Source organism: Psilocybe cubensis, chromosome 3 (assembly GCF_017499595.1).
Source record: "Psilocybe cubensis strain MGC-MH-2018 chromosome 3, whole genome shotgun sequence".
NCBI classification, from domain to species: domain Eukaryota; kingdom Fungi; phylum Basidiomycota; class Agaricomycetes; order Agaricales; family Agrocybaceae; genus Psilocybe; species Psilocybe cubensis.
Window position 1 is genome coordinate 899,854 of NC_063001.1, and position 14,275 is coordinate 914,128.

The 14,275-nt window shown below is 46.2% G+C and overlaps 5 protein-coding genes across 5 annotated transcripts; 3 read left to right on the forward strand and 2 right to left on the reverse strand.

Moving 5' to 3' along the window:
- Positions 1-227: 227 nt before the first annotated feature.
- On the forward strand, positions 228-1,852 carry JR316_0003074 (Solute carrier family 41 member 1; the record flags this gene model as incomplete). The annotated part of the gene is made up of 5 exons (XM_047888855.1): positions 228-479; positions 533-601; positions 659-1,035; positions 1,094-1,741; positions 1,837-1,852. 5 exons carry the CDS (start codon positions 228-230, stop codon positions 1,850-1,852), a joined length of 1,362 nt encoding a protein of 453 aa, XP_047751229.1.
- Positions 1,853-2,654: 802 nt separating this feature from the next.
- On the forward strand, positions 2,655-5,068 carry JR316_0003075 (Chromatin-remodeling complexes subunit ngg1; the record flags this gene model as incomplete). The annotated part of the gene is made up of 6 exons (XM_047888856.1): positions 2,655-2,913; positions 3,132-3,267; positions 3,317-3,387; positions 3,436-3,545; positions 3,601-4,245; positions 4,304-5,068. 6 exons carry the CDS (start codon positions 2,655-2,657, stop codon positions 5,066-5,068), a joined length of 1,986 nt encoding a protein of 661 aa, XP_047751230.1.
- Positions 5,069-5,710: 642 nt separating this feature from the next.
- On the reverse strand, positions 5,711-6,711 carry JR316_0003076 (uncharacterized protein; the record flags this gene model as incomplete). Its single annotated transcript, XM_047888857.1, has 3 exons — positions 5,711-6,099; positions 6,158-6,365; positions 6,442-6,711. 3 exons carry the CDS (start codon positions 6,709-6,711, stop codon positions 5,711-5,713), a joined length of 867 nt encoding a protein of 288 aa, XP_047751231.1.
- Positions 6,712-9,198: 2,487 nt separating this feature from the next.
- On the forward strand, positions 9,199-11,326 carry JR316_0003077 (Endo-1,4-beta-xylanase F3; the record flags this gene model as incomplete). Its single annotated transcript, XM_047888858.1, has 13 exons — positions 9,199-9,274; positions 9,495-9,540; positions 9,600-9,744; positions 9,800-9,836; positions 9,895-9,938; positions 10,073-10,088; positions 10,144-10,233; positions 10,284-10,339; positions 10,396-10,456; positions 10,574-10,751; positions 10,816-10,942; positions 11,000-11,179; positions 11,237-11,326. The coding sequence occupies 13 exons, from the start codon at positions 9,199-9,201 to the stop codon at positions 11,324-11,326; spliced, it is 1,146 nt and encodes a 381-aa protein (XP_047751232.1).
- Positions 11,327-11,436: 110 nt separating this feature from the next.
- Positions 11,437-13,578, reverse strand: JR316_0003078 (uncharacterized protein; the record flags this gene model as incomplete). Its single annotated transcript, XM_047888859.1, has 5 exons — positions 11,437-11,625; positions 11,669-11,794; positions 11,856-11,956; positions 12,028-12,356; positions 12,416-13,578. The coding sequence occupies 5 exons, from the start codon at positions 13,576-13,578 to the stop codon at positions 11,437-11,439; spliced, it is 1,908 nt and encodes a 635-aa protein (XP_047751233.1).
- Between the last annotated feature and the right edge of the window lie 697 nt (positions 13,579-14,275).

A 14,275-nucleotide genomic window follows, 5' to 3' on the forward strand; every position in this document is an offset into this window, starting at 1 on the left:
GAGAATGTCATCTATCACTCAGACCACGCCCGTAACAAATATCTACTCAAATGAGAGGCCAGATCGAAGCCGCCACTCCGAGCCATGGCTGATTGCCACTCACTTCCAACCTTGGCGACAGCCAGTCCTTCCATTTTTGGAAATCTTATTTTTGGTACCGAGACGAGAAGAGGCAAAATCATGGTTACTCCTTTCTTTAGACGACAACTGGCAATATCTTCTCTGTCATGAACCCAAATTCACCAGGTCACGACTCACTAGAATCAGACATTGAAATGATTGATGTCCGTGAGGCTACGTCGCCGCCGAAACTCCACCAGAACGGTCACATTCACCCAGATCCTGAATGGGACGACGATGACGAGACTTTGCCGAATGACGATGGGAGTAGAGGACTGTTGAGCGGGAATGCTGAGAGGACGCGGTTTGAGACGAAGTCTGTGAAGAAATGGCCCCAGGTGAAGAGTATTGTCGTCGAGGTACGTGGCATACCGCTATTCATTGTCTATATCACTGAACGACGATGTTTTAGAGTGCCCCGGCACTCCTTATGACGACGGTCAGTCTGTTATTTACAGGGAAATTGTTGGATAAAGTATCAGTAAGTCGATGCTTGTTATTCCTGCTTGCACAAAAGAAATAACGCAGTGTACTACAGCACTGGCGCGCTATGCAAGAAGTCGACCAACTCATCATGATCATTCCCGTCGTATTAAACCTCAATGGCAATCTAGAGATGAATCTTTCTGCTCGCTTAGGCACTGCTGCCAACATTGGCGAACTAGACGACCCCACAGTCAGGCGGTCCATGATAATGGGTAGTTTGGCTCTTCTTCAAGTGCAAACTGTCTCGGTTTCATTCATTGCGGCTTGCATTGCCCTTGTTCTGGGTCGTTTCGTTCCACATAACGGGCCTGAAAATGCGCCATCTTTGTCCAACAATTCCACGACCACCGTGGTCCGCGATCTGGCAACGTTTTCATTGGAGCACGTAGTTCGAGACGTGGAAGTTGGCCGAAAATCCGGAATCCCAACGTATGTGTTTTATTAGCGTTATGTTGTTCCTAACTGTGAACTCATTCATTGCCTGCAGATTGATTATGGTGGCGGCGACTACGATGGCTGCAGCGGCACTTTCGGGGGTTATTCTCGGTTCATTTATGTGTACCCTCATCGTACTGTGCCGAAAGTTTGACCGGGACCCAGACAATATAGCACCCGCCGTGGCATCCTGCTTGGGAGATTTGGTTACCCTCGTTCTTGTGGGATTTGTTTCCACTCTGCTTATACCCTTCATCCGCACTCCAATACCCTTCATCGTCGCATGTCTTGTCCTCGGCATTGCCATCAGCTGCTTTATTTACGTCCTGAAAAATGAGCGTGTGCGCCCGCTGTTAAAAGAAGGGTGGTCCCCTTTATTTGGCGCTATGGCTATTAGCAGCGGCACTGGTATCGTGTTGGACATGTTCGTCAGCCGGTACGAAGGTTTCGCCGTTCTAGCCATTGTGATATCAGGACTTCCAGGGGCTGCAGGTTCAATCTTAGTTTCGAGACTGTCGACAGCTCTTCACGCAGCAAAATTGGCATTAAACAATGCTCTTCCATCATACTCCACACCCCATAAACATCCAGAACCTAGTCCCCTTCTCACTATGGTCACCCTACTCCTCATCACGCTACCCGTAGAAGTCGTATTCCTATCCGTTTTAGATGGCCTAGGTTGGCTTAACCTTCCGATATTGTTTGTTATGTTCTCAATCCTATTTTTTGGATGTGCCGTAAGTTTTTTTTACCGTTTTATTGTCAAAGATCATTTCTAAAATTCAATGTCCATAGGTCTTTGCATCGCTAATTATTGCTCGCCTCCTCACCAATTTTCTTTGGTCAATTAACCGAGACCCCGACATGTACGCGTTACCCATACACTCGGCGCTAATGGATCTTATAGGGCAATTGCTCCTTGTCCTTTGCTTTGAGATCGTTCAAAGGCTAGGAGGAAAAGTTCACGCACGGAGCTAACAACTCCTTCATTGTCCCAAGCTTGTATCTGCATCTGTTTTAGATATCACTACATGCATCTTACCTACATCTTTCTTGCTAACCATAATCTGTACTATAGCCCCCTGTAATGATGTCCGTACCCTGCATCCCTTTTACGACGAACATGCACACATCTACTTTGGCCGTTTGCCCATGCTCTCACATGCCAGGAATTTTTACTCTGTATTTATTACATATCCTTATTCGTCGTATTCTTCCTGTTTTGCTAAACTACGCTTGAAACATGCCGGATTTCATTGGAATTGCTGTTTTTCTTTCGGAAGGCCATAATTTTTGCGGTATCAGCACTTTTCTTGACTCGTGAAGATGTAGTCTATCATCACTGACTTTTCAGCTGAAATGCCAAGCCTATGTATTGAATCACAGGTCACGTGAAATGAGTGAGTTATCGTGCGCGTGATCTGTACGGTACGGTGTAAAGCTTGTTCGCACCTTGGACCTCGACCTTCAATTACCTTCATATAGTTCTCCGAGAACTTGAGAACGGCTCTCCACTCTGGGCCTCAATCAGGCCGACAGTTGCCAATATACGAATCACAGCCGGAGCCACCTGTTTCTGACTGACGCGAAGTCCGAGACCGCGTTACGACAACATGGCATCTAGGCTTGTCGTATACAGCACTCCAGTATCCATAAACTCTTCGTTGCTGAAGCATCAACCAGATGCAGTACCATCTATTGATGAACTGGAGCGACTTCAAGCGGAACTTATACAAGCCAAGCAGAGTGCTTTAGAACGAGGCCGTAAAGCGGAAGAGGATATTAGGACAATCAAAGAATCCGTGCGTCGGATTACGGAGAGAGAGAAGGGGAAATATAAAGCAGTTGATGAAGTAAAAAGGGAACGCGACTGTTAGTATGCCTCATTTTATCAGGATGAAGATTCTAATTTTTCGGTTTGCATACATCTGCCACATTCATATTGTTATGTGCTCTACATACACTTGATCTACCATCGGATACTATTCCCTTTCCGGTTTCCCTACTACTTCGGGCACTCTTCATACTCCTAATTCATTTCTGTCGACGGGCGTCTATTTCAACTCGATACGTCTTTTGGACGTTCATAGACACACCTTTACCCGAAGCCGACGACATTAAACCTTCAAGTGCATTTCATGGCAGTTCACTCAAATCGCGCCACTCGCATCCTACCAATGCACTACCAACATCTTCCTCCAGGTCGTCTGTAGATCCACGTCGGTCGTAAGTGCCGAGTTCCCATGCAATTTTCCCAAAGTTGACCTCTTTCCAGAGCTGCTGATGAACTAAAAAAGAAGAAGAAAAAGCGGAAAAGGGAAGGAGGGGACAGTGATGTTGAACCAGGTAATGCAAATGGATGTTTTATTTAGTACTAAGCTTATATGTACACAGATATACAGAGGCCTCGGAAACTATCACCACCATTGGTTCATGCCACAAACCATCCACCACCGGCAAAGGTGCCCAAACCCTCTGTCTTGTCCACGGTGCCACATAATAAGGTAAAATTTCTTGAGATACTTCTCTCCAATGCGAATTTTAACCTGCGCACGTAAGAACGTCTCTGGACCTGACTTTTCAGTTCCCCCAACGCAACAACTCCTACCGCCTCGACCACCGATACCCCCTCCTCCAATACCCGGCCCCAGCAAACCTATCGAAGTTACTGAAGATTTCAGCAAAGCTAAAGTGCCCGCACAAATACTTGTATCAACATTCTACACCAGCATTGAACCGTATATTCGTAATATTAAGGAGGAAGATGTGGGATTCCTAGAGTACACCGGGGACGAGGTCGAACCTTTCGTTATGCCGAAATTAGGGAGACATTACCTTGATGTCTGGGAGGATCAGGATCAGGGGATTCTACCTGCGTCGTCTATACTTGTCGAGCCACAGATTGCACCTCCGAGTACATTTGCAGCACCGACTCCGAAATGGGATCCTTCTACGCTATCAGAACCTGATTTGGTGGGAGAAGAGAAGGGGCACGGCCCTTTGACGGAGAGGGTGATCAGCGCGTTGCTACCGATCCCAGACGTGATAAACCAGTGGAAGGGAGTGAAAGCAGCTGAGGATGCGATGGAAGGCCGACCCGGTGGCAGTGGTGCTGCCGCTGCAAGACGAGAGCGTTTAAACGTCACAGACCTCGAGGCGAGAATCAGAGATACGATGAGATATCATGGGTTGATAGATGCTGTTGTAAGATCACTGACTGTTTATCTCTTTTTAAAAATTCTCATGGCTAATTCTTCTTTAGCCTGATTTCACAGAAAAGGTCGATGATCCTATTGCGACGGCTCTTCGGGAAGCACAGCGAGAGTTGAGACAAGTTCTGGCAACGAACAAAGCCCGGAAGGCTCGCTTGGCAGCTATTGCTCGTGATCGGCTTGGTTATCAGGAATATCTTGAACTTCGAGATTCCATCGACAAAAACATTACAACGTTATATGCCAAATTGCAGAAGAAGGATGCACCCAAGGCGAACAAGAAGAAGAAAAAGCCTCTGCAAGGAGCAGCTGCGGCCGCGGCTGCTAATGCTGCTGCCAATGCTGCGAAAGCAGCAAAAGGCAGTGTCGCGCCTGAAGACCAGCCTTTAACGCTTGCACCTTGTCCTGCGGCACTTGGTCTTACCCCAGATGAGGACAGCTTTCTAACAGTGAACGACCAATTGAAGCAGTTGGTGGAAACTCGGCGACAATGGGTAGACACTGTTGGTTCAATATTTGATCAGAAAGAGGCAGAGAATCCTGGGAGGATTTACGGCCTACCGAAGGAGAGCATTTACCTTGGGATTGAGGAAGAGGTGAATGCAATGATGCCCCCAGAACCACCCAAGGCTTCTTCGTCAAGTAATGTCACCATAAATGGTGCCTCTGGTCAATCTGCACCATCTGGTGGTCCGAATGGAATGGTGCAGAACGGTTACACAGGTGGTATCTCCCGGAGCAATGGAAGTTTCACCGTTAACAGCAGTCATAAAGGCAAAGAAAGGGCCAAAAACGACGCGATGGACATTGGATGATCCTGCCTGTGGATTTTTTTCATCCTCGCCTTTTTTTTATTTAAATTTCATTTTCATTGTGACGTTTTTTTTTCTGTATGGGGTTTTTTCTCCCTGTTTTCATTGGTTTTTATTTTCTATTTTGTCTTTATCTTCCAACTGTTGTGTTTTCTGTTGCTCTGTACATGCCCTGTTCCTTTTTGATATATATCTTCCCTTTGCACTTTGGATAGGAATTCATCGTCATCTTCCTCTCATCTTCCGACACCCGGTCTTTAACTTCCCTTCCAACTCCCCGTCATCACTCCTCGCCACACGCCCACCACGTCTGTCCGCTCATGACATCCAACACAATCCCACTCATCGTCGTATTTTCCCTATCCCACAACCTTTCCCATTCATTCTTTGTTAGCTATTACATTATTTGTATCGTGCATTACATCACTTGCGTTGCATTAATAGGCCATGTTTCAGCTACGTTCCTGAAGTAAAGGTTTTTGCATCATTTTATAACTTGGAGGAGCTCAATCAACACAATCGTGGATAAATGGTGATATCACAGGGGTAACGAAGATGTTGCGAGGAATTACGCAAGAGACAAGATTTGTATTGACAAGGAAAGGTAGGGCGACAACGTAGTGCGGAAAAGTATGAGAATGGCGATCATGCGACCTTGGTCTTCTTCGCCTTCTTTGCGGAAATTTCAGCGGCATCTCCAGATTCACCTTTACGTTTCTTGGTTTTGCTTTTCTTGCTCTCAGTCTCAGGTTCTACGGCAGGTGTATCCTCGTTGGTAGCAGATACATCAGTCGTCTTGGCCCGTTTCTTTTTGGGTGATGCTGGTGGTTCTGGCGCGTCGACCTCCATCTTTGCTGCATCACTTTCGGTGTTGATGACAGAGTTAAATGGCGTGAAGCGATGTTTCAGAATTTCCTTTGGATAGGAATGACGGGGTGGGTTTTGGTATTGTAGTGCGGGTTCGCCATTGGAAGGTAGGGTTGGAACGACTGGTTGAGCAGCAATCACGACATGCTGGGCAATAGGTTTAGGAACTGAGCAGAAGACAACGATAGTAAGAGACTGAATTTTTGTAATGTAACTTTGACATACCCGGATATAGTTTGCCTTTTTTACTGCTCCGAGGTAAGAGACATGATATACTTTTAATTTCCTCTCCGCCTATTGGAATATTGTCGCCGTTATCGCCAACGGACCAGATGTCGAACGCGGTATGTTTGCGTTTCAAAGTGCCAATACAAGTGCTCGTTGAAGACGATGGCACATCTACTGTTAAATTCTCCAGGTGCTTGGGCTTTACCTAGAAATAGATACCCAAAAACTTGTTATAAGTTTCAAAAGACCAATAATTTGAGTGTAAAAAGGAGGGTGCTCACACTATCAGGAACGCGTATAAGCCATAGTTCTAGGTCCTCGTCATTGTTGATTTTATCCCAATCAAACTCTCCTCCGTTCACGTCGTCTGCTTTCACGAGTGCAGCTCCTGGAGGAGGCTTGTACGCCCAATTGGGATCGACGCCTTCGTTTTTGCCATGGTCTGTCTTCTTCGATTTTGAGCTGGTCTTTTTCTTTTTCTCAACAGTCTGAGGAGGTGGTGTTATCGATGATCTGGAGGAACTGCTTGGAGAAGGAGATGATCGAGACATCGCTATATTGTAGTGGAAAGCAGAGGAGCACAACTTTTTCTTGATTCTTTATTAATCACGTGGTGGTCTTTGCGTCCGTAACGCCAGTATTGAAGAACCGTGTTTACAGCTTCGACTACTACACTTTGCGTCCTTGAGCCAACCTTTCAATCACTTCAGGCGTGGCTTAGAGGATAATAGCTGATGTGGCTTTAATGCCCATATCTTCTACCCATATCCGATATGCCTTTTCATTGGCTTCTGGTCGTGTTTCCCGACAGGCACCGCGACCTACTGGAAATTGGAATCGATTATGTTTGAATGCATCATCAAGGCTTCTTACAGTTCGTAAATGAGAACTTCTATGATGCTTATATGTTCAAATTCTGGTTTTAGGCAGCTACTATGCACTCAACTCTGACCAGGGAAGGCATCACCTTTATGTCCTCATCGCGTTTTGTGCATTCTAGGCAAATCAAGCAGAGCAACGACATTCTGTACAATGATGTATGTGGTATACCTTCTGGCCCGCTGAATACATATTCTCATCCTGCTTGCTTTATCTTCAGGAAAAGGAACATGCACATCGCATTTTAACTTTCAACCCGCAACTATTGTCTGTCGTTGACCAAGGGATGGTCAACTTTTCGGTTAACCGATGGGTGTATGCTGGCAGAAATCCTACATGGGTAGTTTTCTCTTACCCTGCGGACCCTCCAGCAAAAAAGGATAATTTCCCTCCGAGTACTCGAGGATACCTGTACTACCAAAAATCACTGCCGGGCGAACATGGAATGTCAGGAGGTTTGCAGTTTCGCTGTATGACGCCGGGCGCTGTTTCCTTCGATGACGGGAAAGACCTATTGCATAAAGATGGTTTACCTTGGAAAATTCCGTTGTATAATATTGTTCATTTCAAAGCTTATGCGCCTGTGTTGGAGACGTTGCTTCTGGAAGGAAGCGTCAGCCAAGACTTGGTGGCATATGTAAAGCGAATACCCGTACGTCGCTTATCTCGGCGCTCTGCTATCTTGCACAGAGGATTGGACACCTTCATCGCAGACTTGAGCCGTTCGCCCAGATTTGTTCATTTGCTTATGCCAGGAAGTGTCATCACTATCGACAGCTTCATCTCGAGGGTCTTTTATTGCAAATCAAGCGGTACCACTCCCTTTCTAGGTAAGCTCTTGTGTTAAATTGGTGTGCATCACAGCACCATTAAACAATAATTCATTAGGTCGCCTTCGGCTGCGCCTGGAGAGGTCAACCTTGCCTCAGCATGCTGATTCATGTCATGCAACTGTCCGTGTCCTTGAAATTATTGAACCCATCCAACGTGTGGTTCCAGGCGACAATTTTGAGATCGCCGAGCCAGTTGAAGGAGAACTGATTCGTCGAAGAAGTTCTCTTGGTACGGAATATAAAACATATACGTGCAAATTATCTGGTTTTACCAACGATGTCCTTAGTACATTCTTTACTGGGGAGGTTTAGGTGCGTCATATATCCTTACTTGCAGTGCGAGGAGGTTCAATTAACCAATTTTCTACTGTTTCCCCTACAGCAACTCAAGATTATAGTGTATTAATCTAAATGGGCTCTCTTCCATCTACAATTCTGAAATCAAATTTGAAATGGGGTTTTACCTGGAAAAATATTTTATCAATACGGTGGTGTAGTACAGAACGATCATGAACACATTTACACGACAAATAACCTTGGGAATGTAGCTTTCGCCCCTGTTCCCGATCGTTTTCACCGAGCACCATCATCTCACCAACGTATATGCATCATTGCACCCAATTTCACTGCATTGAAGGTTTTTCTCTACAATAGAAGCACATTGGCGGACCGTCTTTTTAGGCTTGGCTTTTGACTTCGCCTTCTCGGTGCAACGTCTTCGGTGTATTTTACACAATTGCCAAGACCTTCTGTGCCACGGGTGCTACTGTTTGTAGGCTAAAAATAGCACAACGACTCGACCGGCCCTGCTTTTTGGAATTTGACGTTTCTTCGGAAACATGGAGCTTGTAGGGCCAGTTTCTTCATTTTTCTTAGCCATCTCTGAGACCATTGACAAGCCCTTGGCTTGCTGAAAACCAAGCCTTTCGCCTATCTTAGCAAAACCTTGGGGACAAACTAGGACCTACACCTCTTGTGGGGTCTGACGAATCATGCTCAGAACTTTGACACACTTGAACGGTTTGGAGCCGTTAACTCTCCCGCGCCAGACTTTACGGATATACAGGACTTTGACGTTTTAAACGATCAGCGAGATTCACCCGCCAACATAATCCGTTTGCACCCTTGTTGCACCTTCAAGTTCGCAAGGCGTGTGCTCGTAGTGTTCTGTTGAGTTTTCGTTGGCGATTTCGTTCCCTCATGACCACGTTCACCTTGAAAATATCCGAGAATGTATCCGTAGGCTTTCTGTCGTCTGATAAAAGGCGGTCAGGGTGGGGGTTTGACCACTCAACAGTCTTCAGTTCACACTCTTCGTGCTTAAACATGTCTAAACTACTCGCTTTTGTTACTATTGCAGTTATTGCGCAACAAGTTACAGCTGTTGCTGTTTGGGGTCAATGTATGCGCGATTAAGCTCTCTGTCCTCGAGGCCTTGAGATTTTCTAACGTGTTGTCTCAGGTGGTGGCCAAGGATATTCTGGCAGTGCAAGTTTTTTTCTTCAACCTGGGTTGTGACCGCATTCAATTGCTAAACTATCGTCTCTATATATCCAGACCGTCTGTTAGTATTGCTCTCAATGCGTTATGTGGGTTCGTTTTGACATTGATACATCGTTCAGGTGATTCCGGAAGCGTTTGTACCTACTCCAATCCATACTATTCTCAGTCAGTGGACCCCAGTTATTGACCATTGATATGGAAACTCTTCTGATGACCTTGCCCAGATGCTTGCCCGGAAGTGCCACAACTCCTCCGACATCAACTCCCGCCACTACAAGCTCCCCAGCAACAAGCACAACTCCTTCGGGTGGAGGAAGCTCTGGAAGTGGGCTTAACGGAAAGTTTGTCAGCCACGGCAAAGTCTTCTGGGTAATGCATACATACATATTTTGCGGCGATTATGTGTTGACTGGCGTGTCTGCAGGGCTCGTGTGCCGATTCTAACACATTAAACATCGCTGGTAAGTGGAATTTGGGTTGAACATCATTGTCATGATATTCACTTACCTTTTTTGTTAGCTAACGCTGCAATTCTTAAATCCGACTTCGGTGCTGTTACACCTGTGAGTTTAACTCTCTGGTAGTAGCCCATCTTTCACTACTCACACATCATGATGTACTAGGAAAATTCTATGAAGGTAACTTGACGAAAGAGTCATTACTGTATATGATTTCTAATGCCCTATGATGAAAATAGTGGGATGCCACCGAAAGTAAGCACTTTTTATTTTCCACTTTTTCTGAGATTTTTGACGAACAATCTACCAGGCCAACAGGGACAGTTTAACTTTGGTGGTTCTGACGCGCTCGTCAACTGGGCCGTCTCCAACGGAAAGATGATTCGTGGTCACAATTTCAGTAAGGATCATATTCAGTGAATTTATCCACAGCTGCTAAGCATAACATAGTCTGGCACGAACAACTTCCTTCCTGGGTCACATCGATCAACAACAAGGCTACCTTGGTTCGCCAAAACTCCTATTTTCTGCACTGCGCATTGAAATTTATTTCATTCATCAGACTTCCGTCATGCAAAAGCACATTTCCACCCTCGGTGGTCGCTATGCCGGAAAGATTTACGGTATGTTCCACCAACTCTGAGCTTCCTATTTGCCTAACATCTTGTTTTATTAGCTGTACGAATTTTTACTACTCCTTTTTATGTATAAGTTTCTGACTATTTGAATGACTACTTCAGTGGGACGTCTGCAAGTGCGTACCAGTCTATTTCATGTATCATCCAGCTCTGACAATGATGCCAGTGAAATTCTCAACGAGGACGGTTCTCTGCGCTCCAGCGTCTGGTCCAACGTTTTCGGCGAATCCTTTGTCCAATTGGCCTTCCAATACGCTCGCACTGCGGACCCTAAAGCCAAGTGAGTATTATCGGTGTTTTGATGGGTTGGTGTTCGTATCGTGCCAATGCACCATCTTTGAAAGGTTGTACATCAACGACTACAACCTGGACTCCAACAATGCAAAGACTCAAGGTATGGTCGCCCTTGTGAAACGCGTCAACGCCAACGGAAACTTCATCGACGGTATTGGCACCCAAATGCATCTAAGCGTAAGGAAAATATATAAACAACAAGGCCTTAATATCTCACAATACTATTAATCGTAGGCTGGAGGTGCTGGAGGTGCCCAGGCTGCCCTTACTGCTCTTGCTAGCACTGGTCTTGACGTTGCAATCACCGAGCTCGATATTGCCAATGCTTCTTCCAACGACTACACCACTGTCGTCAAGGCTTGCCTCAACACGCCAAAGTGTGTGACCATCACCTCCTGGGGTGTCAGCGACACCGTACGTCACACCGATACTTAATCAATAAGATTTGGCTAATATTGGTACTTCATTTAGAACTCATGGCGTGCAAGCACCAACCCTCTCCTCTTCGACGGAAACTACAAGCCAAAGGCTGCTTACAACGCTATTATTTCTCTCCTGTAGTGATTCCTTACCAAAATGCACTATGCGCTCAAATCTTCTTGAGAATGGAAATGATATCGATTTGTTCCCCACTCGAATTGGCGGATGACGCTCGACTGGCAGCGGCATGCTCAAGCCCCGGAAGATTCGGGTTGCAAAGGGAAATAAAGGGAGTTTTCAGATTTGGTTGAGCGCTTGTGCCATCTGCTATGCAACACCGTAGCTCCATCGACAGCGTTGACGAGGTCCTCGTTCTGCATGCATACTGGGGTATACTTCAGGTCGATGATGTTCTTGAACAGGGTCAAGATACCGCTGGCCTGATTATGAAACAAAAATTGTCAGCTATGGTGTACTTCAGACCTTATTGGCAGAAATTGTCACCTTCACCATGCATCCCGGAAACTCTTGAAAATGGTTTTTGTCAAGCATAGCGTCATCAAACTGCGTAAAATCTTCAATCGCTGTCCGAAGATCTCGGCATTTTCCCTTGGGTTATGAATTAGGAAAAAACTTTCAACAACGGGGTGTGGGTAACTGGGAAGCTTACGGGATCCAGAGTGAAGTGGGGTTTGTTCGCAGGACCATTGAAGACGCAAATCGTCTGCAACGCAGACCCGATCTCAATACAATGGCTGATAACATCCTGATCTATAACAAGAGAGCAATTTCAGCCTGAGCCAAGGTTGACACCGTTCCTTTCGTAGCGCTGAAGGACTCACAAATATCCACACGGGTGTTCATCATGCGTACCCTGTCGAGCATGACTTCTTGGAACACGGGGAACGACTTGAGCTCTTCGACAGTGGCCGTGAGATCATCTTTGGTTATATCCACGTTGGCCACCAAATTTGAGGCAGTTGGGGTTTTGAGCGCGCGGCAACGGCTGCGCAAGACATAAGAAACACTTGAGAGGGCCAGGTACCCGTAAATAAAGGGGGTGACGGGTCTTTGGTAAGTGTATTCCATCCCGTATAAGAACGATGGGGTGTGTGCGATGCGGTACTCTCGGCGCAGTTCATGTAAGATGATATTGAGATTCCTGTTTATACTAGAGATGATGAATAATCAGTCAACGATTTGTGAAAGTTATGAGAGAATCATACTGACGCTGTGTTCGTGGAACCTTTGACATCTAAAGCTTTTCGAAGTATCGCGATGGTTATCCTGCGAGTCTTGGAATCTTCCAACAATGGCCCAATGATGTCTTCAGGAAGGTCTTCAAGCGCTTCATGGACATCCCACTGCTCTAGCTGCCGTCGAAATTCCTCCTCCGTATCGAACTCGACTTCCTCGATCTTGATGACATCCTCCTGGTCGTCATGAAGCGTTGACTCGGATCCAACAAAATCGAGTTCGTAGATGGAACGAGGAGGGGCGTCTTTAGCATGTATAGTTTTCTCATCTGCTTCGTGCTCACTAGCGGTGTCACTGTCACTGCTGGGCGGTTCCATGATGTCAAGGCTGTTTTCTGCTTCGCTCTTCCTGCGCAGCCTTCTTTCAGCGCCGACGAGTTGACGAAAAACATCTAGAAAGTCTTGCAGCGACACGTCTTCGAAAACGACGTATTCAAGTGAAAGTTCTTGGTCACCGAAGCTTTCCAGTACGGAAGCTGCAGACTCGTCGTAGGCGCGTAGCAAAACCACAATTCGGACTATATTGATAGCCTGATTGCTGTATCTCGCCAACCAGTCTGGCTCCTCGGGCGTAGTGGCATACGCTTGATGAATATCGACTTTACTGCGAAGCAGCTTGAACTCTTCATAAAATCCATCAGAGAGCTCGTCCTCGCAAGTTTGATTCGGCATGGATTCCAGATATCGAATGATTTCCGAAGTGATGGAGATTTCAGTTTCTTCGAGTTTTTTAGTGGCCCGCACGAGGCCGCGCAAGATCCCTGCAAAGGTCTCGTATGAGATGTCTTTCAAAGACACAGAGTCCACGGCAGGCGCAGGTGGAGGCTGTCCTTCCACTAGAACGAGGTTTATGTCACGGTCCCTAACAGCAAGCACCAGCCGTACTGCGTTTATTTTATGATCGCTAAAGTAAGATAACCACGAAGGGTCGTCGGGTTTTCTCTTATAAACTGCGTCCAGGTCGATGCCACTGAAATCCTCTTTCCAAAATACCTCGAAAACATGGGTGAAGTCGCGGACATCGTTGTGGTAAGGCTGGTGCTTTGGCGGAGCGGTAATCGCTGAATCGATATAGAGTGCGATCGTCTTTGAGATTTGTTTCTCGAGGACACTCTGGGTATGTTTCTTCGAAGGCATGATAGTACGAAGACGAGTGAGGAGGTCAAACTATAGTATGATTTCATTATAAGAAAGGTATATGCCATGTCTTTGAAAGAAACGGGGATCAGAAATTAGAGTTACGCTGCTGAGCCCTACTCACTGGAACAAAGGGCTTTCATGTCAAAGAGCCTCCCCGATGTGGCGGAACGAAGTAATCCAAGAGGTTAGTTGAACATTCAAAAGTATCGCCATTGTTTGGTGGTTGCCTCCTGCAGAACGAAACCGTATTCTCGATTCTTGGGCTGTTTGTCATGAAAACCGAAAAAGCAAAGAGGAGATAAGGCCTGCCATAGTTTCAGAGATTCAGCCCAGACAATACAAAGAAATTGTTGCGCAGCGACTGCTTTGTAGAGGTGGTTCTGGTGTGAAAGAGTGGTGGCCGTGGCCAAACCCAGGAAACCTGTAAAAAGTAAGAACAAAAGGTTTGCGAATGCCGCGAACCACTGCGCGAACTGACGGTGAAGTCTGATCTCCTAAGACTAACTCGGCGAGTCCTGCAGGTTGCGGAATTGCTTCCCTGGCCTGACAAGGTCATATTATTCCAAGTCCAAATCACACCTTACGGAGCGAGGAACTGTGGAAACCAAGTTTTCTGGAGGGACTAGCCTTGAACCAGCGCGCTGATGGCTTTGATCGCTGAAAGGAGACACTCGCATTCCCGGTTTGCGGCCAT